Genomic DNA, 26,366 nt, shown 5'->3' on the forward strand with positions numbered 1-26,366 from the left:
GCTGCTCGCCGGAAGTTGATCTGCCGGTTTCCGGTGCCTTCCACAGGGGACGTCGCAGGCAGCCGGGTCGCTGCAGTTGTGGCCGGGAGTAGCGCGGCCGCGGCGGGCGGCGGGCGCGGCGATGCCCCGGTACTACGAGGACAAGCCGGAGGGCGGCGCGTGCGCGGGCGTGAAGGAGGACCTGGGCGCCTGCCTGCTGCAGTCCCGCTGTGTGCTCCAGGTAGCGGCCGCGGCGGGAGGGGCGGCGGGGCGGCGGCGGCACCGCGGACCCGGTTACGGGTGCCGGTGCGCACTGCAGCTCCGACTTAGTAACCCTGGACGCAGCCACCGTGGCAGCCTCGGTTCCCTCCGGGTCTACATGGAAGCTAACGATGCCGCCCCGTTGGGTTTTTGTGGAGATTAAACCGTTTCGGTGAAATAAGACGTTTATTGGATGCTGCCTTTTCCAGATACAGAGGGCAATCAGTTCATTGTGTGGCAACTGGAGATACAACTTCAGAAAGTTGCTGTTACTTGAACGAAAAGATAGTTATCCCAAAATTAAGGTGACCAGACGTCCCGCTTTTGGGGGGACAGCCCTGATGGTTAACAATTTGTCCCGCGGCGTTTTAAAAAAGTTCCTTTTTTTATTTTATTTTTTTAAAGTCCCGATTTCTTTAAAACGCCGCGGGACGCGGGACAAATTGTTGAGAAGCGGGACTTCTAGTCACCTTACCCAGAAGGGACATAACCCTAAGGCTGTGCGGTGTTCCTACTGGCTGGTGGTTCACATTTGGCTTACTATTGTACTTCTGGCGGCCGGCAGACCGTGAGACCAGTGAGTTAGGAACTAAGGTTGTCTGGGCCAGCCTTCCTGGGCGCGCTCCCGCCGGCTGCTGCCCGCTGCCCACGCACCTTCCCTCCCCTGCTCCGAGCAAACGCCTGGCAGTGGATCCAGATGCCGGACCCCGCGGGCCCCTAACAAGGATCTCACTGCTGACACAAGCTTGATCTGAAGGGAAGAATAGATGCTTAAGGAGCTAACTTCCTGGATAAACGCTGTGCAGGCATTTATAATGAGTAGATTTAGAAGCAAAATACGCCGAAACCGGTTTGGCTCAGTGGTAGAGCGTCGATCTGAAAGGTCCCGGGTTCGATTCCGGTCAAGGGCATGTACATTGGGTGCGGGCACATCCCCGGTGGGGGGTGTGCAGGAGACGGCTGGTCAGTGTTTCTCTCCTTGACGTTTCAGGCTCTCTATCTCTATCTCTTCCTCCCTGTAAAAAATCAATAAAATATTTAAAAAAAGAAAAAAAAAAGAAAAAGAAGAAGCAGCAAAATGCCTTGAGAGCCCAGTGGAGAGCGCCTTATTTTATCAGAGCATTTGGAAGTGTCTCACAGAGGAGGTGACATTTGGCCTGAGTCTTAAAGGGTTGGTTGAGTCGTTGGTGATTAAGGAAAGGAGCGGGGCGGGCGGTGGTTATGGGTGGTTAAGGCTGTGCAGGCAGGGAGCTGGGAGGGCAGGAGCTGCCCCGCCAGTGGTGCCTGGAGGGTGGGAAAGGTGGCAGGCGGCCTGGGAAGAAGGCTGCAGTGCGGGAGGGTCCCGGTCAGGGAGGAGCTTGGGTTTTATCCTGACATCCAGCATCAGGAAGGCCAAGGAGACTGAGGAAAGCAGCTCGGGATGTGGAGGGATTGCTGGTAGTAAAGGGAAAACCACGCTGGGTTTTGTTTTTGCAGAGATTGAATTTATTTAGCGAACTTTTGAGTGCCAAGCGCCAGGTCAGGGCACATACAGATGAATGGGACACGTTTCTCCTGTGTAGAAATGGCGCCTCTGGAGAATGAGAAAGCGGCAGGCAGAGCGCATGACCAGGACACGTGGCACAGACTTGGTCCATATTGGCCTTATTGATGCTGATTCGGCCACGGAGGAGAACCTAATGCTTATAAACAGCCCCTTAGGGAAGTGCGTTTACAGTGTGTGGTAGATTCATCCTGACTGCTGCCTTCAGCTGGAGTGTCAAAGGGCCGCGCAGACCCAGGACAGGAGTCCCTCGTGATTTGGGGCGTAGGTGCAGTGCTGGGATGGGGTGTCAGATCTGCCTGAGGGAAAGTCTCTGATTATGCAGAGCAGGTGAGATTTGGGTTATTTTTCCTGGTGCATGAACACACTAGGTGTTTCTATTTAAATAGTAAGTACTCTGTCTTATCTCATTAACATCTATCTAAAGTGTTTAGCAATAACACTTAAAGTTGTTCTGATTTTAGAGAACCTTAATTCTGCTATTTGAGCTTTTAAAATAACACTGAACCAGATCATTTTATCCTCAAAAATTTTTGACTCATTTTACATTGGAACTCACTTTGAGTAGGAAGATATAATGATCATTATATTGCCAAGCACTGCATGAGGCTGATGTTTATAACAAGTATATGTTCTATTTGATTAGTATTCCTTTAGTAGTAAAATAATGTAAGGTTTTGATTTTTTCCTCATGAATTGCAAATCATAGCTTGATGTCATTAAACCTCGCATAATTAGAAAGTTCAAGTTCAGTCTACTTTTTCCAGATGTTTTCTATATCTACTAATAGCCCTGCGCACAAATCTGTACAGTAGGTTGCTGCCACCCTCCTGTAGCTCTCTGCCCAGTACCCCGCCCTCCTGTAGGTCCTCCCCCATAGCTGGCTTCCCTGCCCCCTCCTGTACCTCTCATGATGCCCGCTTGTAGTTTGCTGCCCCACCCTCCTGCAGATCTGTGATCCAGTTGTTACACGGTCAGTCGTTATGCCTCACCACATAAGGGATAATTAGCATATTCCTCTTTTATTATACAAGACTAGAGACCCAGTGCACGAGATTCGTGCATTTGAGTGGGGGGGGGGGGGGGCTTCAGCCCAGTCTGTGTCCTCTTGCAGTCCAGGAGCCCTTGGGGGATGACTGACTGACGGCTTAGGCCCACTCCCGGTCATCAGTCGGATGTCCTTAGTGCTGCGGCTGAGGCAGGCGAGGTTCCTGCACCACCACTGTGTTTGCCAGCAGTAGGTCTGGCTCAGGGCTTCTGGCTGAGCTGCACTCCCCCTGTGGGAGCGCACTGACCACCAGGGGGCAGCTCCTGCATTGAGCGTCTACACCCTGGTGGTCAGTGAGTGTCCTAATGACAGGTCATTCTGCCGTTCGGCCAATTTGCATATTAGCCTTTTATTATATAGGATTATTCTATAATCTATAGGGTAGGGTTATATAGGATATTCCTGGTAAACTGAACCCTTCTGGCAGGCACTTCCCCCTGTTTTGCAATGTGCTCACACTGCCCGTTAGCCTTTGAGTGTGTGCATCTTCTTTTCTACCTGGTTTCATTGTGTAGGCAGGAGTTTCTAACTTCCCACATTCTTCTATTTGTTTGTTTATTCTTGGTGGGTTTTTTTTTTTTTTTTTTTTTTTTTTTTTTTTGGTTTAGTTACTAGACAAATTATAGGATAGGGCTTTCAAAAAGAAATTTTGCTGCTTTTAAATTTTAATCTTGCCTTTTTGAATTGTGAAATGTGTCCAGTATATTTAAATACCTTTGTGTTAAGTTAAATTTATAGCAGATTTATTTAAAATATTTTTTGATAATGTAGAGGTAGTAGTAGTATTTTTTAAAATATATTTTATTGATTTTAGACAGGAAGGGAGAGGGAGAAAGAGAGAGAAGCATCAGTGATGAGAGAGAATCGTTGATTGGCTGCCTCCCGCATGTCCCACGCTGGGGATGGAGCCTGCAGCCCAGGCATGTGCCCTTGGCCGGAATCGAACCTGGGACCGTTCAGTCTGCAGGCTGATGCTCTATCCATTGAGCCAAACCAGCTCGGACAGTAGTAGGATTTTTATTCCATGCTTATCTTAAAAGAAAAATACTACTTACCTACCGTGTTTCCCCGAAAATAAGACATCCTCCAAAAATAAGACATGCGCATGGGAAGATAAGACATCCCCTGAAAATAAGACCTAGCGCAACTTTGGGAGAAAAAATTAATATAAGACACTGTCTTATTTTGGGGGAAACAAGGTAGTTTGCAGTTGTTACCTTGTCAAAGCAAATTTTTAATAGTTATAGCTTGGAAAAAAAGTCTTTTTATTAAGAGTCAGAAGTGAGCATTTCTCTTGTGAACATTCTTATAACAGCATCATGTCTTTGATGGCAAAAGCAAATGATTTAATCCAGTTTTCTGTGTAACCTCCTTTGGAGCTTTCATTGTTTAGAGATGAGTTAATTCACGTGAGGCCCAGGCAGACCTTCTCTCACAAGCACCTGCCAATTCTGCTCATAGCTCCCGTCCTCTTCCGTCCTCACTCAGATGAACTGCCCAGAACAGAGGGCCGGGAGGGGGGAATGCAGGGATGTGTTGTGACACCAAAAATTGCTTGTATCACATTCACCAGATGCCTGCTCTGTCACATGCATTTGTTCTCTCTCTCTCTCCCCTTCTCTTTCCCCCTCTCTCCCTCTCTCTCTCCTTCTCTCTCCCCCTTCCTCCCACCCTCCCTCCCTTCCCTCTACACACACTCTTTCTTGTCTTTAGTTCTTGTCTTAGTTTTAAGAACAATGAAGAAGCCATTATTCCTTTCACTTTTACTCCTTTTCTTATCCATAAGGAGCTGGAGATACCAGATTCTAGATTTGTACACGAACATTTGTTAAAAAGTATCCTGTGGAAAGGAGTGTTTTCAAGACCTCAAGACCCCCCCTAAGCCCCTCCACCCCCCAAGTGCTCAGAATTAGTTTACCCTTTTTAAAAAATTCTGGTCTTTTCTCCTTTAAGCAATAGTCAAAATGAATTATGAACTGTTTCTTACATAAATTTCTATTTTCATTTGCTTTTCAAAAAGAACTGTTTTCAGAAGCGCCGTTATTTTGTAGTTTCTGAGGAAATTTCCAGGTACTTACATTGTTTTGTTTGTCACAGGAAGGAAAATCCCCTCGGCAGTGTCTGAAGGAAGGAAACTGCAAAGCTTTGAAAAATTCATTTTTTGAATGTAAACGATCAATGGTAAGAAAAGATTTTTAAAAGCTCACATTAAAAACTAGCTGTGTAGAATTAAATACGTGACTCGTATTTATTCATTGGTGGTAGTGACGTTATTTGGAACTCGAGGGAGGGAGCAATGTGAGGTGGCACTCATGAAAACCCACAGTTGACTCTATTCTGCCACTACGCTAACCTGGCTGCTGACCTTTGTGAATTTCTGAAGTGTGAAAATGAAGTCTTGGCAAGTACAATGTAAAGTATTAATTCACTCTTAGTCCTCCAGGAAAAGACTACTGTCACACTTCACTAATGCAACTTCATTTATACATGCTTAGGAAAAACCTGAGACAGTTAAATTGTGCTGGTAATTTTACTTTGTATTTCAAACAGTGAGTGTAGGACTCAGAATGAAGCTTAGATGGGAAGTTTGAATTATCTTTCGCTCATAGTACAAAGCATCTTATCCTGATTATGATTCCCACGTTTAAAAATTATTCATTTTTTGAAAATATGGCTCAGCTTCATGTAGTGATCAGATGAAATGGCTGGCTGTCCCACACTGTCCTGTTGGGCTCATTGGTAGGGTGTGTCTGTGAGATAATTGCTCCCTGCAGAGCTTCTGGGGAGGGATCCTGACAGCCCGGGCAGGTCTGCCTCATGTACTGACTGCTCTTCCCCCTCCTCCTCCCCCGAAGGGCTACCCTGAGAGGCTAAGCCTTCACCAGATGAGTAGGTAACAGGATTTTTAATCCCCAAATGGCTGTGTGTGACTTATTTTTCAAGGCTCTTCTTTTTTCAGTTGCTATTTAAAGATTTCAGATACATTTGGATATTAACCTAAACGAAACTTAATTAGAAAATAGTTTGTTAGAACAACATATATTGAAATTAATTCAGAGAAAAAGATAAATGTAATTTGTAGTCTACTTGAGAACAAAATCCTTATTGTGACCTTAAATGGAACTTCTTTTTAATCCCATCTTTAATATTTTGATTTCTTTGTGAGGTTTTATGGTAGTTCTGACAATTGCCTTTTAAAAAAAAAATTCTAGTCTTTAGTTATTTTCTGTTTCTCCTTCATTCTACTATCTTTAGGTTTAATTTGTCCTTTTTCTAAAGCTTTAAGATAAACACTTAGCTCACTTGTTTTTCAGTCTTTTTGCATGTATGCATTTGTATTAAACTAGAGGCCCGATGCACGAAATTCATGCAAGAGGGGGCCTTCCTTCCCCCACTGCTGGCACCAGCTTCCCGCCGGCACCGGGACCCGGGCTTCCCTCTGGCACCGGGACCCAGCTTCCCTCTGGCTGCTGGCAGGCACCGGACCCAAGCTTCCCTTGCCACCGGCTTTGTCCAGAAGAACGTTCAGTCCAATTAGCATATTTTATTATTATAGATGTCCAGAATAGACAAATCTATAGCAACACAAAGATTAATAGTTGTTAGTGCAGGTGCAGGGGGAAGAAGGATTAGGAGAGAATGGAAAGTGATTTCGGTGATGGTTGAGTATGCTAAAAACTTGTGAATTGTACATTTAAAATGAGTCAGTTGTATCGTTGGCAGGAAATGGCACCAGACATTGGAGCAACCTTGGTACATGAGTTCTGGCTAAGAAAGAATTCAGACACAAGACTGGAACTATAAGGGAAAGTTTATTTAGAAAGTCACGGAGGGCGAAGTGAGCCATAGGAGGAATGGGCTCAGGAAAAGAGGTCGGAGGCAACAGGACCCTGGGTCACAGGAGGAAGAGAGAGGCCAGGACAATGCTGGGGGGAGCGGGGAGAGGCACCGGCGCTCCATGGAAAGAGCTTTGACAATTGTCTTTTTAATTGTGCTGAAACTGGTTTACTTCTCCCCAGTAGTGATGCCCTTTAGCAAACTTGTATTTAATTATGTACAACATTGGATTTAATTGTACATTTATTTTCAGTTGGATGCCAGATCAAGATTCAGAGGAAGAAAAGGATATTGATAACTCTTCTGTGGAAACGAAGATGAATACAACAAGGCTTTCCTCTGGTCATTAAACACAGAAGCCAAAGTGGAAAACGTATTTTTTCTTACACCTGTTTGGTTGGACCATGGAGCACTGGAGAGAATGCATGATTTCTGTTTTTAATATTTATATTATTTTTAGAAAAAAATTTAATTGACCAGTTATGAGCAAGGGAGAATAAATGCGTCTTAAAGGCCCTAGCCAGTGCACTCAATGGTTAGAGTGTCCGCTTTTGGACCAAAGGACCATGGGTTCTATCTTGGTCAAGGGGATATACCTTGAAAGGGGCACAGGTGGGAGGCAATCTCTTGTGTGTGTCTCTCCCTCTCTGCATCCCCACCCCCTTCTACTATCTGATCAACAATGGAAAAATATCCTCAAGTGAGGATTAACAAAAAAAATTGTTTTAAAGCACAGAGATTATTTTCAAACATGATTCAACCAAAGGACACGCTTTGTACACATCCTTTGTGAATATTCTGAAGGCCACTAATGGGACTGTTAAATCGATCATGTGGAGCCTGGAAAAATGTTTCCTGGGGGAGTTTAGGATAAAACTGTCTTTTATTTATCTGTCTTGGTTAGTTATAAAATAAATTGGTTTGAGTTCTTGGAGAAGAAATGCTTCATTTGCACTGATTCACTGACTTAACAGCCTCATAACCTTAACATCACACGTCAGGTGCCGCTGGCCGCTGTAGCCCGGGCTCTGCCCTCGCTGGGCTGTTTGTTTCCTGGCTTCATTTTCAGGCTGGCCCTCTCTCCAGATGGGAAAGAGGTCAGTGTCAACCAAAAGCACACCTCCATAGCCAGGATCCACAAAGGAGAGAGAAAACTTCCTTCCTTAGCTGCCAGGAGTCACATTCTACAGAAGCGCTACTGTCTTCCCTGGGCCACCTGCCCCTGAATTAGAGCAGTCCCTGCGGGAAGAGGAACAGGGCCGTGATCTCACATTTCCCACGAGAATCACAGTGGACGAGCGACGGGCCTCACCCCTAAAGAGGAGGAGGATTCCGCACAAACTGAAAAACGAGCTCACTATGGAAAGCTAGAGTGGAAACGAGATGCTTGAAAAAGTTTACAATCAGTGACTTTATTCAGATCACAATACAGTACAGGGCTGTACTGTATAATAAAGTTTTCAACTTCATTTTCAGTGTTGAAGAAAAATGAGCCACATCTTCATAACATCCACAGGCCATCAGTTAAAGCAGGCAAGGTGTTCGATAGCTTGTTTTCCTCTGTGGATGTTCACCCACAGTGAGAACTCCATGCCAGCACCAGTCCCTGCAGAATCCCAGAGGTCTAGTGTGTGTACTGCTTTCACTGAGAACGGGGAAATGCTGGATTGTTTTTCAATTCTTGTATAACTAAGTGCTATAACTTTTATTAAAAGGAACTTTGATAAAATTATGTGACAGTTTTATTGAGAAGTTCATCGGGAGAAATTCACGTGTAATGCAGTTACCTGTGCCCGGGCCAGTGTGGGTTGGTTGGTTAAGTGATCCCTTGCACCAAAAGGTTGAAAGGTTGCTGGTTCAGTTCCTAGTCAGGGCATATGCCAGGGCTGCAGGTTCAATCCCCGATAGGTGGTGTGCAGGAGACATCTGATTGATGATGTGCTCTCACGTAGATGTTTCTCTCCCTCCCAAAATAAAAAAAAAAACTTTAAAAAAAATTACCCTTGAAGTATATACAATTGAGTGCTTTTTGTCACAGAGTTGTGTAACCATTACCATTAATTCCAAAACATTTTCATCTCCAAAAAGAAACCCCATACCCATTAGCAGTTACTCCCCATTTCCCACTTTCCCCACTTCCAATAACCGTTAATAACTGTCTATAGTGAAAAAAAAATAACTGTCTATAGATTTGCCTTTATCAAATAATATGTGGTCTTTTTTGACTGGCTTCTTTCACTGTTTTCAAGGCTGTAGTATTTGTACTTTACTAAGATTCACTGCAAAATAATATTCCGTAGTATAGACATTCCACATTTTCCTTATCTATTCATTAGCTGATGGACTTTAGGTTGTTTGCACTTTGGGGCTATTATGACTAGAGGCCTGATGCATGAAATTTGTGCTTTGGGGGGGCGGGGGGGGGGGTGGCTCAGCCCAGCCCAGCCTGCTCCAATCTGGGAACCTTGGATTATCAAAAATATTTCTGATACTTCTATTAGTAACTATATAGTAACTACATAATGTAAATTTATCATCTTAACCATTTTTAAGTATATAGTTCAGTAGTGTTAAATATATTCACTTTTTCATCTTACAGAACTGAAATTTTATACCCATTAAACAACTCCCCATTACCTTTTCTCTCCATCCCTGGCAGCCACCATTACTGCTGGTGAGCATCATTTCATCATTTAATGTTTTGTTGGCCATTTGTAAATCATCTTTGGCGAAATGGCTGCTCACGTTTTTTGCCCATTTTTATTTTATTTTATTTTTTAATATATTTTATTGATTTTGTACAGAGAGGACGGGAGAGAGATAGAGTTAGAAACATCGATGAGAGAGAGTCATTGATCAGCTGCCTCTTGCACACCCCCTACTGGGGATATGCCCGCAACCAAGGTACATGCCCTTGACTGGAATCGAACCCGGGACCCTTCAGTCCCCAAGCCGTCACTCTATCCATTGAGCCAAACCAGTCTCGGCTTTTTGCCCATTTTTAAATAGGGTTGTTTCTTTGGCTGCGGAGTTACAGGAGTTCTTTGTATATCAGTCCTTTTCCAAATATATGATTTGCAAATATTTTCTCCCATTTCTTTTCACTCTGTTGGTTGTATTTGATGCATAGTTTTAAATTCGATGTAGTCCAGTTTATGTTTTTACTTCTGTAGCCTGTGCTTTTGGTGTCATAGCCAAAAATCATTGCCCAATCTAATTAAGTTCTTCCCTTACATTTTATTCTAATTGTATTAGTTTCAATTCTTATGTTTAGTTCTTTGATCTAGTTTGAGTAGACTTTTTAAAAAAATATTTTTATTGATTTTAGAGAGGAAGAGAGGGAAGAAGAGAAACATCAATGATGAGAACCATGGGTTGGCTGCCTCCTGCATGCCCCCTACTGGGAATGGAGCCCACAACCTGGGCATGTGCCCTGGACCAAGTCCCCAGGCCGATGCTCTATTCACTGTGCCAAACCGGCTAGAGCTTGAGTTGACTTTTGTATACAAATGGTGTAAGGTCTAATTTCATTCTTTTGCATATAATACCCTGTTTTCCCCAACATCGTTTGTTGAAAAGACTGTCCTTTCCTCTCTGAATGTTCTTGGCATTATTATTGAAGATCATTTGTCTGTATATGTCAGGGTTTATTTCTGGCTTTATGTCATTATCACACTGTTTTGATTACTAGAGCTTTGTAATAAGTTTTTAAATCAGAAAGTATAAGTCCTCCAACTTTGTTATTTTTCAGGATTGTTTTTACTATTCAGAGTCTCTAGAGCTTCCATATGAATTTTAGGATGGTTTTTTCTGTTTCTGCAGAAAACACCATTTGAATTTTGATAGGGATTAATTGAACGTATGTAAGACTTTGGAGAGTATTGGCATCTTAGTGTGCAGTGTGCTAATCCATTTACATGAGAGGACTTTTCATCTATTGGTGTTTTCTTTCATTTCTTTTAGCAACATTAGGTTTACTAGTATTCCTAAGTATCTCATTCTTTTTTGTATGATTGCAAATGGAATTGATTTCTTAATTTTCTTCTTAGGTTTGGGTGACGGGTCAAGTTTTTATAATTTTACCAGGAAATATAGTAGACATACAGAAAAATACATCGGACATTTGTATAATATTAACTAATAGCTAAATCATCATCCAGGCAAACAGACATTGAACGAACCCCCTGACTTTCCTCAGAGGCCGCCTGCTCACCCCGGGGAGAAAAACCACTGTTCTGGTGTTTGCCAGCCTCTGCTCCTGAGTTCTCCTTCTTCCTTGAGCTTGTTGCAGTTGGCTCCTTGTGAGGTTTAGAATACAGTCCCCCTTGTCCAGGAGGTGCCTTAAACTGTGGATAGTACTGAGTCCTATATATGCTTTTTCTTATACATACATACCTGTGATAAATTTATAAATTATGCAAAGTAAGATTAATAATTAACTAAAATGGGACAATTATAACAATATGCTGTAATAAAAGTTATGTGTATGTGGTCTCTCCAATATCTTACTGTACTTACCCCTCTTGTAAGCTATAATCTCGGAAAATGAAACCCTGGACATGGGTACTACTGTAACACATTACAGCACTCCACCGGAGAAAGGAACGTGATCTAGTGCTGAAATAGGAATTACTTTAATTGAACACCAAAGAGAATTCATTTATCCATCTATTCATCCCATAAACCTTTCTGAGTAGCTCAGAAAGTCATTACATTTGCTGTTTGAACACAGAGCAACATGGAATGCTGTTTCTACATCCATCTCGCTAGCAACATGCTAGACAAAATTAAAGGTAAGTTAGCACGATGGATAGGATATAAATGATATAATGGTCATATATATTAAAAATTATATGAGGGAAAATATTTTCCTAAAAAGGCCACTCATTCTGTGGTGAGAAATTGCTACAAGAAAGGCCTTGGAGAAATGAGAAGCCTGAGTGATGGTGGTCCAGATCAGAGAGAACATGGGCATGGACCTGGGCTGTGTGCATGGAATTATGGGTAGGTTGAAGTGATACAGATCTTAGTGGCTGCTGGGATGTGTTGGGCAAGGGAGAAGATGACCCCAGAGTGGAAGGCGGGGTCATTTATCATGAAGGCTCAGCCTGCTTGGAGGAGGATGCAGGGATGTGGCGTTGACAGACTGTTGGGGACACTCGTGTGTTTGTGTAGGTGGATCTGGACCTAGAGGCCCAGGGGGACCTAGAGGTTTGGGAGTCATCACAAATAATTGGTCATATGTTCCATAGGAATAGATGAGGATTTTCCAGGAAAGCATTCGGTGCAAAGAAAGTTAAGGACAGAAACCTAGGGAATACCATGCCAGTGGTGGGTGGAGGCTGACAAATCAGTGAGGAGGGACGGTAAGAGGTAGGGAGAGAGGCACAGAGCCAAGGGGCGGCGAGTGCAGGAAGCCATGGAATGCTGTTTCTACATCCATCTCGCTAATAGAGATGTCTTGCCCTAGCCAGTGGGTGGATAGAGCATCAGCCTGCGGACCAAAGGGTCCCAGGTTCGGTTCCGGTCAAGGGCACGTACCTTGGTTGTGGGCTCCTCCCCGCCCCAGGCCCTGGTTGGGCTTGTGCAAGAGGCAACCAATCGATGAGTTTCTCTCACATTGATGTTTCTGTCTTTCCCACTCTCTTCCACTTTCCCTAAAGATCAATGGAAAATATCCTCGGGGGAGGAATAACAACAACAAAAAAGTTCTTTCTCATTGTGGAAATTCTCAGCATCTCAGTTTTCTTCCCCTTTGTTACACGATACAATAGTGTCAGCACCTTAAGGCCTGTATTTGAATGCAGACCTGCCAGAAAGGCGCTGGGAGCCTGTGCGGAAGGAATCCTGGCAGAGACACTGCCGAGGCACATGGAGTGGAGAGGAGGTTTGCAGTGTGACCATCCCGTCCCTCCACGCCCGGGGCTGTCCCAGCTTGGGGAGTGACAGCTGCAATAACAAAGCAGAGCTCCTGCCCATTTGCCAAATCTCGGCCGAGGAGCGGGCGGGGCTTCTGCCGGCAGAAAGGGACGGGTGTCCCTTCCCCTTCAGTGAAGTCAGGGCTTGTTTTCGAAGCAAGCATAAAAAAAGGTATAATTGACTACATACGAATCTAAAACTTCTCTATGCCCACACCGTAAAGCTAAAAGACAACTGACAACTAGGGCTTAAAACCTGGCAACATGTGACAGACGGATATGCAGTCTTGTATCTTACAATCCATAAAATGACCACCACTCCACGGGTCACAAAGTAGAGCTATACAAGCAGAAGTATAGAGGATGTTCAGTTTTCACAGTAACCGAAGACACCGGACTTGAAACCAGATGCCATTTTTAACATCAGCAATGATAGAAGGAAAAGGCACGTGCTACAGGTGGTAAGCCTAACTTCCTGGGAATGACCAGGCAAACCTCCTCTTCCTGGGCCTCGCATACTCCGGGTTTTTACAAACTGAAGCAAGACCCTCCACCAGCAGAGACTATGAATTGCCAAAGGCCCAGATGATGGTCAGCATTCTTTAACAACAAAGTAATCTTTAATTAGGGTAAACACATTAGTTTTTAGACATAATGGATTACAGCACAGTGTGAACCTTTATCTGCAGTGGTAAACCATACAGTTTGTGTGACATGCTTTACTGTGACAGTCACTTCATTGTGGTTGTCTGGGACCCAAACGGCAACATCCCTGGGTAAGCCTGTATGAAAAATTCAAAACTTTAAAAACATTTACACTGTCCTTTAACTGTACATTTCTACCGTCAGGAACTTATCCAAGGGAAGTCACTGGGGACGCGTCTAAAAACAGGTACCAGACGTGGTTCTGGTTATAAGGAACAAACAAATCATCAATGAAACATCTCCACAAGGGCTGCCGCAGACAGGCACCGCGGAGATGTGGCCGCGTCAGTGGCGTGGCCAGTAACTAACCTGCGCAAAGCCAGCCCCGGCGCCGCTCCCTGCTGTGAAGGACGGACTGGACCCATCCCTTCCACGGAGGAAGCAGAGCCAAGGAGTGACAGCAGGATTGGCACCTGGTCTGGGAAGTGGACGTCCATGCTCTTAGCCCCACCAGGGAAGCGAAACGGTCGTAAAACGAGTCTCCTGGGCCCCTGTTCACAAACACGGAAGCACGCGAGCAACGCCCACTAATAACCGTCCAGTCAGACGCCGCCGGAGAGCCAGTCCTCCGAATGCAACAGAATGAACCAGGCACGGCCAAGGGTAACGTTCTCGTCAGGTATTTATTATCCTAAAGACTAGCACATTTACAGCATACATGGCTTTGAATGAGCTAAGAATATATAAAACGGTACATGTTTACATATATATATATATTTATATTAATACTGGCCAAAACAAATAAATAGAAGTACTTTAGTGCACCAAGCTTGGCAAATACACCTGTGCAGGGGCAAAACTGTACTCTACAATGTCCGTGTGTTTTAGAGGAAACCAAAGGCAACGGCTGCAGGTGCTGACACCCACAGCGCCCGGTGTTCAGCTCGCGATGCTTCCTGTCGGGTGGGCCCCAGAAGGGGCACGGGGCGGAACCTCTGTTCTGTGGTGACCGTAGGACCGCCTTCCTGTGCAGCTGGGGGCCAAGCTCCTGGGCGCCCCAGGCTGCCGCCCCACAGCGGCCTCGCTCGGGGCCGCGCTCGGCGGCGGGGAGTGGGGCGGTGCGGGGGCTGGCCGCCCGGAGGCAGCCGGCAGGGCTCAGGCAGGACTCTGGAGCCTGAGCGTTTCCCACATGGTTAGCCAAGTCTTCGAGTGTTATGATGTGCATGATATGAGGCCAAATTGGAAAATAACCCATAAAAAGGTGACCCATGCAAAACTGCTAACAGTTGACTCAACATATGCTATATTCCCTTTTGGTAAATGAAGGCATTTAATGCTCTTCAGACAGTAACAACAGAAATGTGGGTGGCATTTAATTTAAGAAGACAAGGGAATATTTTAAACGGTAGTGATGATAAAATAAAAAAGATGAAAATATAAAAGATACTAGAAAAATTACAAAAAGAATGAAGCGGTGAGAGGTAAAGGCTAAGTCAGCCACGTTGGAAACTGAACAGGGATGGGCCCGAGAGCCTGCCCGGCCCCCCTCCGCGGTGGGCATGGCGGGCGAGGGCACCTGACAGCGCGTGAGCTGCAGCTCCCTCGGGCCGTCCTCCACACCAGTTCCATCCGCCAGGGGCCGCCCTCCGGGCCTCGGGAGACAGCAGGCTGTCTGCGCGCTGGCTTCCCGGGGGGAGGGATCGGGAAGGCCGTTGGATGGCACCCTCCCTGCCGCCCTCCCCTCTGTGTCCCTGCCACGGGCACTCTGGCCTGTGCCTCAGGTCCCAGGCCCAACTGTGCCCCATGTTTCCAAGCGGCATTTCTTAGACACAGGACTTCCTAAGGGTGCACCAATCATCGGGATCAACATCATCACCGTGTCTCATGTATTTCCTTTACAGCCTTTTAAATAACATATAAACATAATCACAATAAACAATTGAAAAAACATTTAAACCGAGGAAAAACTTTGCTATGTGCAGATAAGACTCATCATCTTATAATAGATGACCAGACATCATTTTCTATGAAATCCCTGTTTTATGGCCCATTAATCCCTTTCAAAATCTCATTTTCAGAGCTAATTTCAACTTTCTCAATAGTCACCTTTCATAACAGAATGAGAAGATAGTAACAATTATTGCAAACTTAAAAGACACTTTCATCAGACCTTCAAACATGATTGTATGGTTTTTTAGAAGACAATTGGGAAACCCACCAAAGGAAGTCTGTTCTGAAAAGGTTTAGGCTTCCACTCTCTACATATAATCCCCACTGCTGAGAGGCCCTGGCCCCCGGGGAGGGGCCCGCCGGGGAGGGGCACCCCGGGGAGGGGCCCCCAGGGAGGGCACCCGCCCCGGGCAGGGTGGGCCGGATGCGCAGGCTGAGAGGGCAGGCAGGCAGCTGGCTCCCTGCTCCCAAGCTCACACCGGGTCAGACCTCCGAGGAACAGAAGCGCCACCCGTGTGAGCGGGCAGCTCGGCAGGTGTCCCCTTCCATCAGGCCTGTCTGCTGCTTCTCAGCCTGCACTCAGGCCCCACCTGCGCCCTCAGGGTCATTCCGAGCCACCTGCTCTCGCCTCTCCCCAAACTGGAATTAACATTTTACACTTACTGTCTGTCCAGGACCCAACTGTTTGCTATTTGTTGTTTTACATTCAGGTTTATAAGTAGATTGTAATTCGATGCTCAGTTTTGAGTTACTTAGTAGAAAAATAAGTGAGCAGCTGCCTGGGGGCATTTAAAACGCCTCAGCGTCTCAGGCCTGCCGAGCTGGCGCCCCACAGGTGACGATCTCTGTGGAGCTCTGGCTGCAGGCGGGTAAATGGGCAGTCGTTACTATCCACACTATTGAGCCAACATTACCTCCTACTAATTCCAACCGAGTAAAAACATGCTTCATAGACTCTTGAGTGAATATCTTTTAAAAAACACAAAGTAAAAACCGGTGCCCAGGTCTTCGTGAAGAACCGGAATGACACTAGAGGGCACCCACAGGCTCTAAACAGCTAAGGAGAGGACACGCGTGTTCAAGTTTCAACCTTGCCGTAAGTCCCTTCGGGAGGCCTGTAATGCTTGGGGAAAGCCTTCAGCTGCAGGGAATTAAACGCATATTTGCGACTTCCAACATTCTTCATTGTATTTTCTCTTCGACAACCCTCACTGGGGAAAAAAACAAGCACAAGAAATGACAGCAGTAAAAAAGGAACAAAAGAAAAGACTTAAACTAAGATGAAATGAACTGATTATTTTTATAGCATTAAAAAAAAGGTTAATTAAATGGGTGCCGGACTATTTGCAACAACACACACGTAGATGGTTTCTGAACAAGGCAGTTAAGAAGCACAGCGATGGGCGTGTGTGGGGGCTGAGTCTTGCATTTGCAAAAGCAGCACTGTAAGTGGCAGCAAACAGTTTTTTATGGTTAATGGTTTCCTGTGTTTCACGTCTAGTATTTCGTGGTTCTATGGTGGTTCAGTCTGTTACATAAGTTAAATGAAAATGTAGTGTGACTCTTACCAAAGCCTTTAAGCAGCAGCATCTTTCTATTTAGCAAAGCCAGGGACTGAGAAGGCCGTCCCACCGGCTGTCCCCTAAGAGCAAAGCACTGTCCAGTGGCCCCGGCGGCTGCCTGGCCGATCTGAATGGCTGTCAGGGCTGGAGTGTGGAGGAGGGACCCCCACGCCCCTGGTGGCAGCCGGCCCCCCTCTCCCGGGGGCTGCCCTCAGAGGAGTGCCAGAGCTAGTGAGAGCCCACAGGCGCCCTTCCGTAGAGAAATGATGCTGCATTTGGTGGGGGTTGTCATGGTAACCCAGTGTGCAAAGCAAATGCAGACAAGAGGATGAGGTTGGCAGTCAGGCCTCATGGTCCCGAAGGAGAGCATCGGGAATTCTCTGGGAAGTGTTCACCAAATTAACAGGTAAAAGCAATTCTGGATAGAAAGACTTTCTACAGCACAGTCTATTTTTGTATTTTCTAAGACTAGCAATTAAACCAACTAGTTATCAAATTTAGTACAAAACTCCCTTATGAGATGTAAAATTTGCAGTTACCAAGAAACAGTGAGTTTAAAAAAATATTTCCAATCATAGCAACACCATTATATCATGCATTTAAGAAAATATGTTATTGGAAAGTGCCTGAGCCTTTTAAAGTGAAAATGACATTCTCATTTTCAAGAACGTGAAATATTTTGGGTGAGACTGTAATTTTACGCGGGAGATGAGCCTGGGTATTTCAGAGAAGTAGTCCCCTGCTTGTGATTAAGTACCTTAGTCACTCAGACATGCTTCCCTGCCCCGGGCCTCCGCGCCTCAGGGAGAGGACACGGAGGCCAGGAGGCCCGGAGAAAGCGAGGCCGAGTGTGTCTACATCAATAACCGGGGAGAGTTAATCCCATCGGAACAGAAGCTTCAAGTTCTAGTCTCCATCCTTAGCGCTGCTGCGGAGGCGGAGCCCGGCTTCTGGCTGAGCGGTGCTCCCGTGGGAGGGAGTGCACTGACCACCAGGGGCGGCTTGTGTGCTGAGTGTCTGCCCTCTGGTGGTCAGTGCAGGTCATAAGGACCTGTCTTCGCTGTTGGGTCAATTTGCATATGAGCCTATTATTAGATAGGACGTGCATCCTTCTCAGAAGCCATCCATCAGGAATCAATGCCAAACTGCTTTGGGGGAGTGAAGAACAATTTGGGAACTTGGACATTATCTTTTATTTATATGTTAAAGGAGCTAATACTGGCCGAAACCGGTTTGGCTCAGTGGATAGAGCATCAGCCCGCAGACTGAAAGGTCCCAGGTTCGATTCCGGTCAAGGGCATGTACCTTAGTTGCAGGCACATCCCCAGTAGGGGGTGTGCAAGAGGCAGCTGATCGATGATTCTCTCATCGATGTTTCTAACTCTCTATCCCTCTCTCTTCCTCTCTGTAAAAAATCAATAAAATATATTAAAGAAGCTAATACTGGCTTAAGTGGCGGATGGATTGGGCCTTAAGCTTTGTTTTGGAGAGCAGCTATTTAAATGAAAAATCAGAATGGAACCGAGACACAGCTCTGGTTCCCCTCCGTGGGCTCCACCCCTCAGAGGGGGGGAAGCCGTGTCTCAGGGCCCTGACACCGCCTGCCGTGGCCAGGCCCCAGCGCCAGCCGCCCTTTAGAAGCCACCGGGAAACCAGCACCAAGCTCAGCGCCGCCCTTCCTGAGCCTTCCCTGCTCCGTCCCGCCTGCTTCTCACTGAAGCAGGGGAGCCCGGAGAGACGTGGGCCTGATTCAGTGAGCAAAAGGCCTTCCTGAGGTTGAAGCCCAGTATGAAGGGTGAGCACACCGAGTCTCTTCTCAGCTATTCTGCCAAAGCCAATAGGCCACCGCCTCGGCTGATGGTGTCCTCCCTCGTGCTGGCCCTCATGACTCGAGTGACCATGTGCTGGCTTTGGACTGGGCCCGGGAGAGCAAAACAAAGGACCACAAAGAACCGTACCCTCTCCGCCTCCCATCCCCATCCTCACCTAAAGCCCAGCCCACTGCAGCCGGAAGCAGCTGGAGCCCCACCCACCTCCGGGCTTCTGCTGCCATGGCCCCCTGCTCTGCGGCGGGCGTCCATCGAGAGTCACAGACAATGGAGGAGGCCAGGGAACAGGAGGACAGGCTGTGCAGTCAGAGATGAGCGCCAGTGCGCGTCACCCAGGGCATGGCCAATCTCTCCCCAGAGCTGTGCCCGGGAGGCCGTGGGACAGCCTGTGTGGGCTCCACCTTCCCGCCTCCACGTAAAGCGAACCAGAGTCACGTACGCCACAAGCAGGAGAGCAAGCGGGAAGGTCCTCCCCACGGGTGAATCAGTCCTCCTGCATTTGCTCCTGCTAACTGCTTCTGCGACTCCTAGAACCCAGACTCAGGTCTGATGCCAAAACAGGGAAACCCCAGGATAAGTTCTGGAAGTCTGGGAGGCGGATGGAGAGGCCAGACTGGGTTTGTGTGCATGTGTGAGTGCAAAGTTTCTGGAAAAGCCAGTTTTTCTAGACAGGTAAAATACAAAAACCATTTTCATAAAGGACAGTGTGGGGAGCCAGCCAGAGGTCAAAACCAGATCACACCACCATTTGAGCTGGAGACAGAAGCCGCTGGATTGCTCCTGAGGGCCGTGGAAGGCCCCCAGTTGGCTCTGTGACCATCACAGGGGCACCACTCCTGCCAGTGTGGATGTTAAGTCTCCCCAATTTATGGACAGGGCCTTCTTAAAATTAGGAGCAATAATAACAGAAACCAAAGTAACTCCTCTCTCACAGCTCCATCTGGCACAACTGTCTGAAAGTCAAGCCTCATTTTTGGGTCATTTTTCTTTGATGTTTGGTTTTTACATTATTAACTACATTTGATTTCTGGAGAGAAAAGATGTCTGGACTTTAATCCAAATACCAAGCTCTTTAAAATGAAAAATGCTATTTCAAGAGAAATAAAAGTGTCTAACTCTAACAGCCCTTCATTATTCTGCATTAGTTCCTGTAATTGCTTTTACGGTCTATCAGGATGTAGAAGAGTAAATAGAAAGCCACATGCAATGTTATTTTGTGTGCCTCACTCGGTACAATGTGCTACTGTGCTCACAGCTTCTGTCATCTCACACTGGAAATAATAAACATGAGCAGGGAAATGTTATGATTCTGCCAACTGTCTGCTCTGGAACGTGGGGCTGTGTCTGAAGTGAAAGCAGGAAGGCCATGTCCCATTAAAGAGGCTCACACGGAGGAGCCAGTTACAAAGCATCTGCCGTCCTCATTTCTCTTCAAAAGGCAAGGGAAGGTCACGGCACATGTAAGGAATAGTATCAAATATACAAATTCTTCTCAGACAGAATTCCTTTCTCTTGGAAACAGGGCATGTGAGAGATACAGGTAACAAACAGCTTTACATCAGAAAATAAGAGATAGTACAGGTGATCACAGGCCAGCCGCACAGTGCAGGCACAGGCGCCGTGAGAACATGGTACAGCACTGAGACTATAGGAGTTAAAGAAACGAGTCCTCTGGGTGAAGTGATTCGGCAGGTATCACAGTTCCCAACAACCAACGGCAAACCGTAAGGCATGACTCTCTCCCGGCAGACCACGCTCTGACATCCCTCTGTCCAGGTAGGTGCCCGGTGGTGGGACATACTCTGGCACTTTGGTTGTCTTGTGACTAACTTTTCATAATGACATTCATTTGCAACGCAATTTGGCCACCAGGTAGGCTATGCTCAGGAAGAGCCACACAATCAGTAAATTGGGGCTCAGAGCTAGCAGCGGGATGGAACAGAGCAGGCTGGGGTCTAGCCTTAAGTCTCGGATGGGCACCAGGCCGCTCAAGTTCTTCTGGGTGACTACCTCCCGTGTTCCAATGCTGTGAAAAGGAAAAGGTTTGGGAGAAAGGAAAAGAAAAAGGGAAAAGAAATAAAGAAAAAAGAGACACACATGCAATGGATTTTATCAAAGTCATGGGGAAAAGAGGAGAACCAAAAGATAAAATTAAAAAAAAAGGGGGGATGAAACCACAACAGAAAAGGTGTGAAAGGGATACCAAAACAAAACCGGCACAGTTACAAGAAAAAGGAGAGAAAGAGAAGTGGAAATAAGAAAAAGTATCGTAGTCTACCGACACACACACGTAGGCGGACGGAATGGTTTTCCATGTTCACGCTCAGCTGCCCGGCACATGCGGCCTGCCATGCACTCACATGCTGCGAAGACATGGACCTCAAACAGCAAGCTGAGCATGAAGAACCATTGGGCGACCTTCCCACAGGTGCTGAGCTTGCCCACGCTGCCTCTTGATGAGCGAGCGGTTCAGACAAAACCACTTACCTCGAGTGCCAACCGCAGGCAGAGCCCGCGCCAGACTGGCGGGGCTTTCGGGCTGGGCAGTGGCCGGCAGAGCTACCTGTGGCTCCAGCTTTGCAAGTTATTGTCCCCAAGAACGGCACCCAACCCGCTTCCCTGGAAATGGGGGGTCCCGCCTTGGGTGCTCCAGGAGAAATGCCCGAGGGGAGAGGCCGCCAGAGCCACAGGGCATGGACCACACGCCCTATGCATGGCCACCAAGGTGGCGAGAGTGTCAGAGCCCGCAGGCAGGGACACAGTGGCAGCCCCCGAGGACCCACAGGGAGGGGGCGGCCCAGACGCCCTGGCTTTCCCAGGACAGCAGAAGCCTGGCTGGCCCTGCGGGATGTGCCGCTCTGGCAGGCACACTTGGGGCTGCGGGCACCAGCGGACAGTCCCCCTCCCAGCCCGGGCAGGCCACGTGGGAAGGCCCTCCGTGAGGGCTGCAAGGGGGCTGGAGGCAGAGGGGCCGCCAGCAACGGGCACATCGCTCCCACCGCCTGTCCCGTGGCGTCCAGTGACGGCTTAAATATTTATGTCCCCCGAACTGGCACACTGTGAGAGCTGGCTGCTCACATTTGGTAGCATGGCACTGCCACCAGCCACCCTGGGCCTCGAGGAGGTGCCCCCCGGCCTGCTCACTGCCCTTTCCCGCCTGGTCCCGTACCAGGGAGAGCAGGGACCCCAAACCCACTCCTTCACTTGGGGCTGTGGCCACTGCTGCCGCTGCCCGCACAGGGCGCTCAGGCCTAGCGGCTGAGGACTCAGTCCCCTTGGCTTCTAGTGTGTGAACACACATCTTCCCACAAGGATGAAGCAGAAAACACGGAAGCCACATGTAACAAACGCATGTGGCCAGAGCCCCAGGTGCCACCAGGCAGGTGGACAGGCAGCAGGTGCTGGGGCTGAGGATTCTGGGGAGAGCGGAGGCAACATGGGATGGAGTGTTGTTTTTACTAACTTCTTAAATAGTTATTATGGTAATTTATATGTTCCCTGTAGAGATGTTAGGAAATTCAGAGAAATATAAACAAGAAGCTTTAAGAAGACAAACATCACTGGAGGCGGTGGGGTCTGAGGCAGGGAGGCAGGAGGCCTTCCCTGCTCCGGCCTGGGCCTGGCTGCAGCCCCTCAGGAAGGGGGCGGGGGGGGGGGGGGGTAACAGCCCCGGGAGGGAGTGCCCCTGGTGTGGCAGTCTGCCAATGTGGCTTAAAGCCTTACAACCTAAGAAATCAACAGGAAAAGTCTAGCTAGGAGCACACAGACGTATGCCAGTACTCACAGCGTCATTTAAAGTGCTCAAAGCAGCCCTGGCAGTGTGCACAGTGGTTAGAGCCGCATGTGCATGAAGGGTCATGGGCTTGATTTCTGGTCAAGGTCATGTACCTGGGCTGCAGGTTAGATGCCTGCTCTTGGTGGAGGTGTGTGTGGAAGGCAACCAGCGATGTGTCTCTCACATCAATGTCCCCCTTACCCCCCACCCCCGCTTTACTCTCTAAAAATCAATGGAAAAAATACCTTTCGATTAACAAAAAATAAGTAAAGTGCTCAAAACCATACACAGCTTAAATAGTTCGTGACCTCATCAATTGGGTGAATTACGCTATGCTAATATACAGTCAGGTCTATATTTGTGAACCTGAAAAATGCTCACAAGGCAGTTACATGGAAAAAAGCAGGCTAAGCCTGACTAGACTGGCTCAGTGGGTGTGTCCACCTATGAACCAGGAGGTCATGGTTCAATTCCCAGTCAGGGTACACGCTAGAGTTGTGGTCCTGAGCCCCAGTGTAGGCATGCAGGAGGCAGTCGATCAAAGCTTCTCTCTCATCATTGATGTTTCTGTCTCTCTTTCCCTCTCCCTTCCTCTCTGAAATCAATAAAAATGTTTAAAAAATAATAAACAAACAGCAGGCTAAAACAATAGGTAGAATTGCACATATAATTGTATATTTGTTTTCTGTATTATTCAGGGGCTGGTTAACCAATGTGTGAATTAACTACACTCACACCTGTAAGCATGCATGTATGTATGTAGGTAGGTAGGTACGTGTGAAAGAGTTTGTATCAAATGTTAGCACTGTTACTTGTTACGGAAATATGGAAAATTTTTTGGAGTGACCACCTCTACTCTAATTTTCTTCCAAGGAATATTGACTAATCACGTGATAGACCGTAAAGTGCTTCGTGTGTCTGAGCTGTAACACTAAGCCGAGCGCCTGCAGGCCACCGGCGGCCAGTCCCTGTCCCTCCCCCGGCCTCCAGAGGCCGCTGTGCTCAGGCGCAGCCAGAGAGCACTCCGGTCTCACTGACTAAGACTGGGCAGAGGTCTACGTATCCACTGCACACCCGGCTCAGGCCTGGTCCACCGAATGGTGTGTGCTCTGTGCGCGGATGCGGCTGGCTCCCGGAGACCCCAGGGCGAGTGATGTGCTCAATGTCCTGTGTCAGCACCTGCTCAGCAACTGCACTCAGCCCACAGCTCCTCTGGGAGCCAACCCTCCCCTTCCCGGGCCTCCTCTTCCTGCCGCCTTCCGCTTCCCAGCCTCACCGTGTTCCCAAGGAAACCGCCTCCCACTGTGTCGGTGTGGTTCTGCCTGCATGGACCTGCTCCTAATATCCGTCCCGATAACCACAGGCACCCTCTGCTCCCCCCTGGCGGAGTCTGCATGTCAGCAGACGGGCCTCCCACAGCTCCGGGTGCCAGGACCCTGGGCCTGGGCCTGAGCTGGTCAGGCGGGCAGAGCTGCAGCTCCCGAAGCTCAGGGCAGAAAGGCGTGTTCTGAGATGGCAGAGAGGGTCAGAGGAGCTTGGAAAGCAGAACAATCCCATTTTACAAAGCGCTATTATCAAGAGGCAGGGCTCAGGCATGGCTTTTGTGCATCGCTGTGGGAAGGTCCAAGGGCAGACACATACGGAAAGGATAAGAGAATTGAACACTAAAGAACTCGGTGAGAGGACAGATGACACAGACACTGGTGGAGGTGACACAGGAAACGAGATGTGACAGCATTGGGGACTACAGCGAAGGAGACGGACCAGGTTCTTATCCTTTCTTCTGGAATGTGCGGTGGGTGCTCCCGGCAGGGGTCGGCAGCAGGTTTCACCTGCAAACACGCCTGCTGCCGGAACCAGAGCCCCGTTAGGGCGAGGCCGCCCCGGCAGGCGGGGCTGCCGTGACCACAGAGCACTCATCTGACACTTTGCTCATGAAAGCAAACTGTGTCCACTGCCAGAGAAGCGGCAGACCAGTGCCACCTGCAGACAGCCCTGTCGCTCAGTGAGCAAGGAGACACAGGGCGGGTGAGCGGCAGGTGCATGCTGAGCACTCTGGCCTGACTCACGCCACAGCAAGCAGGCTTGCTCTGGCGCCTGGAGCTGCGTCTCCCTGTCGGTCAGTCCTGTGCTAGGCCGCTAGCTCGTGACATCCCCTCGGCTGACAGGAGTTTGACTTCGTAGACACTAGTGAGTTTTCCAAAGTCAAACCAGAGCGTGAGGCCGGGCGGGGCCTGGCGGGGAGCGGGCAGCGGGCGCGGCGGCGGCGCAGGCACGCACTCACCTGCGCATGCACTCCAGGGCCTGCGTGAAGACCTGCGGGGCCATGCCGTGCTCGTGCTGCAGGATCAGGCACTGCTCCAGCGTCACCGACATGGCCGTGCGGTCCTTGGCGCTCTTGCAGCTGGTGAACCGGACCCCGTTAAGACGGCGGCAGACCTGCCCACGGGAAAACAAGCTGCGCTTAGAGGGCGGCTCTGCAGAAGGAGATGCCCCGCGTGGCACAGAGGCTCCCAGGGCCCAGCGAGGGTGTGGCCACAGCTGCCCCCGAGGCCCGGCCACTCCCTCTGCACTGCTCCCCGCGACGGAGAGAGGCATTGCCGTGGGGCCTCTGCCCTCCGGCTGCCTGGGCACCTGCTCCCACAGGGGGCACCTTCCCAGCCAGGCCCCCTCCCTTTCGAAGGTCACTCTGTTTGTGCCCTTCCGACTAGTCTCTTCCAACTGACACCGCCACCCTTCACCCTTGGGTGCGGGCCTGAGAGGACCGGGAGGAGCAGCACGGACCAGCCCCAGGCCAGAGCGGCTGAGGAGGTCCCGCCCATCCGGGCTCAGGCCTCTCTGGCTTCCTCTCCTCCTCTCCGCGCAGATGGGGGCCATTCAGAACGCTGCCCCGGAGCCCTCGCTCGGGCCTGGCACACGCGTGAGGGGCTCCCAGGCGGCCCTCCGGGCTGGGAAGGAACACTCAGGGCATCCCTCCCCCACGGAAGGATGCACTGGGCCACTTCCTCTGCATCACTCGGTACCGTCCCCAAATCCAGAAAGCCTTACAACAAAAGGGCAAGCTTGTGGCAACCTCACTTGGGAGCACACTCAGATCTGAGCTGGTGCAGGCCCACTGACCATCTTTATGCCATTTTGTATAAATAGTCACACTTTTTAATGAAGCGACATTAATCACATACGTGCACCATGTTACATGTATGTGCACCAACTGTACACGTCACTTCTAAGATAAGGAAACGTGTGAATTCCAGACCACCTGGCCACAGACTCCAGGCAAGGGCCCGTGACACGCTGTTACCACAGAGCGCTCATCTGACACTTTGCTCGTCGCTCAAGTGAGCACGAAGAAGTGCGATGGGTGAGCAGGTGTGTGCTGAGCCCTCCGGCCTAACCTCCCTGCCGCTCAGCCCTGCGCTAGGCCGCTGGCTCCTGACGCTCCTCGCGGACAGGAGAGCGCCGGCTCCATTTACAGCGCCAGCAGTTTGACTCCGCAGACGCCAGTGAACTTTCCCTCAAACGCCCTCCTCCCTGCGGGCGCACCTCAGCCGCTTGCCAGAGGATGTCCACGTTCTTGTTCTTCCTGGCGTGCACGTTCTGGCCCAGGAACCGCAGCAGCTCCGGCAGGCACGTCTGGCTCCGAGAGCGAGGCAAGCCTAGGAGGAGGCGTGGGAGCTGTGCCACACCTGAGCGCAGCCCAGGGGGCCGCCGACGCTCAGAAATGGCAGAGTGCAGCTTCTGGCTGCAGCTGGAAGTCGAGTGAGACTTCAGCAAGAAAGCGGGATGTGTGGGGCCTGGGCGGCCTCATGTTGGGAGAATGCACTGCCTTTCGCTGAGATTCAGTCACTGCAAGGCACTCGCTGGCCTCAGCCCCTTCAGCTCCTCCCAGGGCCGCAGGGAAGGAGGGAGGGAGGGCAGAGGTGGCCCACCTGGTCTTCACACCCTCCCCCAGGGACGGAGGACACTGTGGGCTTGGCCCTCACTGGGGGAGGTGGGCGGGCAGCCTCCAGCAGGTGGAC

General features: G+C 48.9%; 2 protein-coding genes and 1 long non-coding RNA gene across 11 annotated transcripts in view; 1 reads left to right on the plus strand and 2 right to left on the minus strand.

The window, feature by feature from the left end:
• Positions 1-19: 19 nt before the first annotated feature.
• COA5 (cytochrome c oxidase assembly factor 5) lies at positions 20-7,506 on the plus strand. The gene is made up of 3 exons (XM_084900372.1): positions 20-220; positions 4,929-5,012; positions 6,922-7,506. Exons 1-3 carry the CDS (start codon positions 122-124, stop codon positions 6,961-6,963), a joined length of 225 nt encoding a protein of 74 aa, XP_084756498.1. The 5' UTR covers positions 20-121; the 3' UTR covers positions 6,964-7,506.
• Positions 7,507-8,703: 1,197 nt separating this feature from the next.
• LOC311630875 lies at positions 8,704-11,290 on the minus strand. Its single transcript, XR_014796476.1, has 2 exons — positions 9,647-11,290; positions 8,704-9,405 (listed from the first exon to the last, which is right to left on the minus strand). It is a non-coding gene; the product is annotated as an uncharacterized lncRNA (long non-coding RNA).
• Positions 11,291-13,895: 2,605 nt separating this feature from the next.
• The window catches only part of INPP4A (inositol polyphosphate-4-phosphatase type I A), a 109,764-nt gene continuing 97,293 nt past the window's right edge, over positions 13,896-26,366 (minus strand). For 5 of the 9 annotated variants that reach the window (XM_084900339.1, XM_084900338.1, XM_084900334.1 and 2 more), the window contains 3 exons: positions 25,891-26,003; positions 24,632-24,786; positions 13,896-16,392 (listed from right to left, as the gene is read on the minus strand). In XM_084900339.1, coding sequence (XP_084756465.1) covers positions 16,260-16,392; positions 24,632-24,786; positions 25,891-26,003 — 401 coding nt within the window. In that variant the 3' untranslated portion in view covers positions 13,896-16,259. Of the gene's footprint in view, positions 20,599-24,631; positions 24,787-25,890; positions 26,004-26,366 lie in introns of all 9 variants that reach the window. The other 4 variants (XM_084900332.1, XM_084900336.1, XM_084900335.1 and 1 more) reach the window with 1 other exon arrangement.

The sequence above is a fragment of the Pipistrellus hanaki genome (genome assembly GCF_964339955.1).
Source record: "Pipistrellus hanaki genome assembly, chromosome: 12".
Lineage (NCBI taxonomy): Eukaryota > Metazoa > Chordata > Mammalia > Chiroptera > Vespertilionidae > Pipistrellus > Pipistrellus hanaki.

Excerpts from the sequence above, each read along its gene's own strand:
- COA5 (XM_084900372.1), top strand. The coding sequence starts at position 122 with ATGCCCCGGTACTACGAGGACAAGCCGGAGGGCGGCGCGTGCGCGGGC. Across the intron at positions 221-4,928 it reads AGTCCCGCTGTGTGCTCCAG|GAAGGAAAATCCCCTCGGCA; the intron begins GTAGCGGCCGCG and ends TGTTTGTCACAG. Across the intron at positions 5,013-6,921 it reads TTGAATGTAAACGATCAATG|TTGGATGCCAGATCAAGATT; the intron begins GTAAGAAAAGAT and ends ATTTATTTTCAG.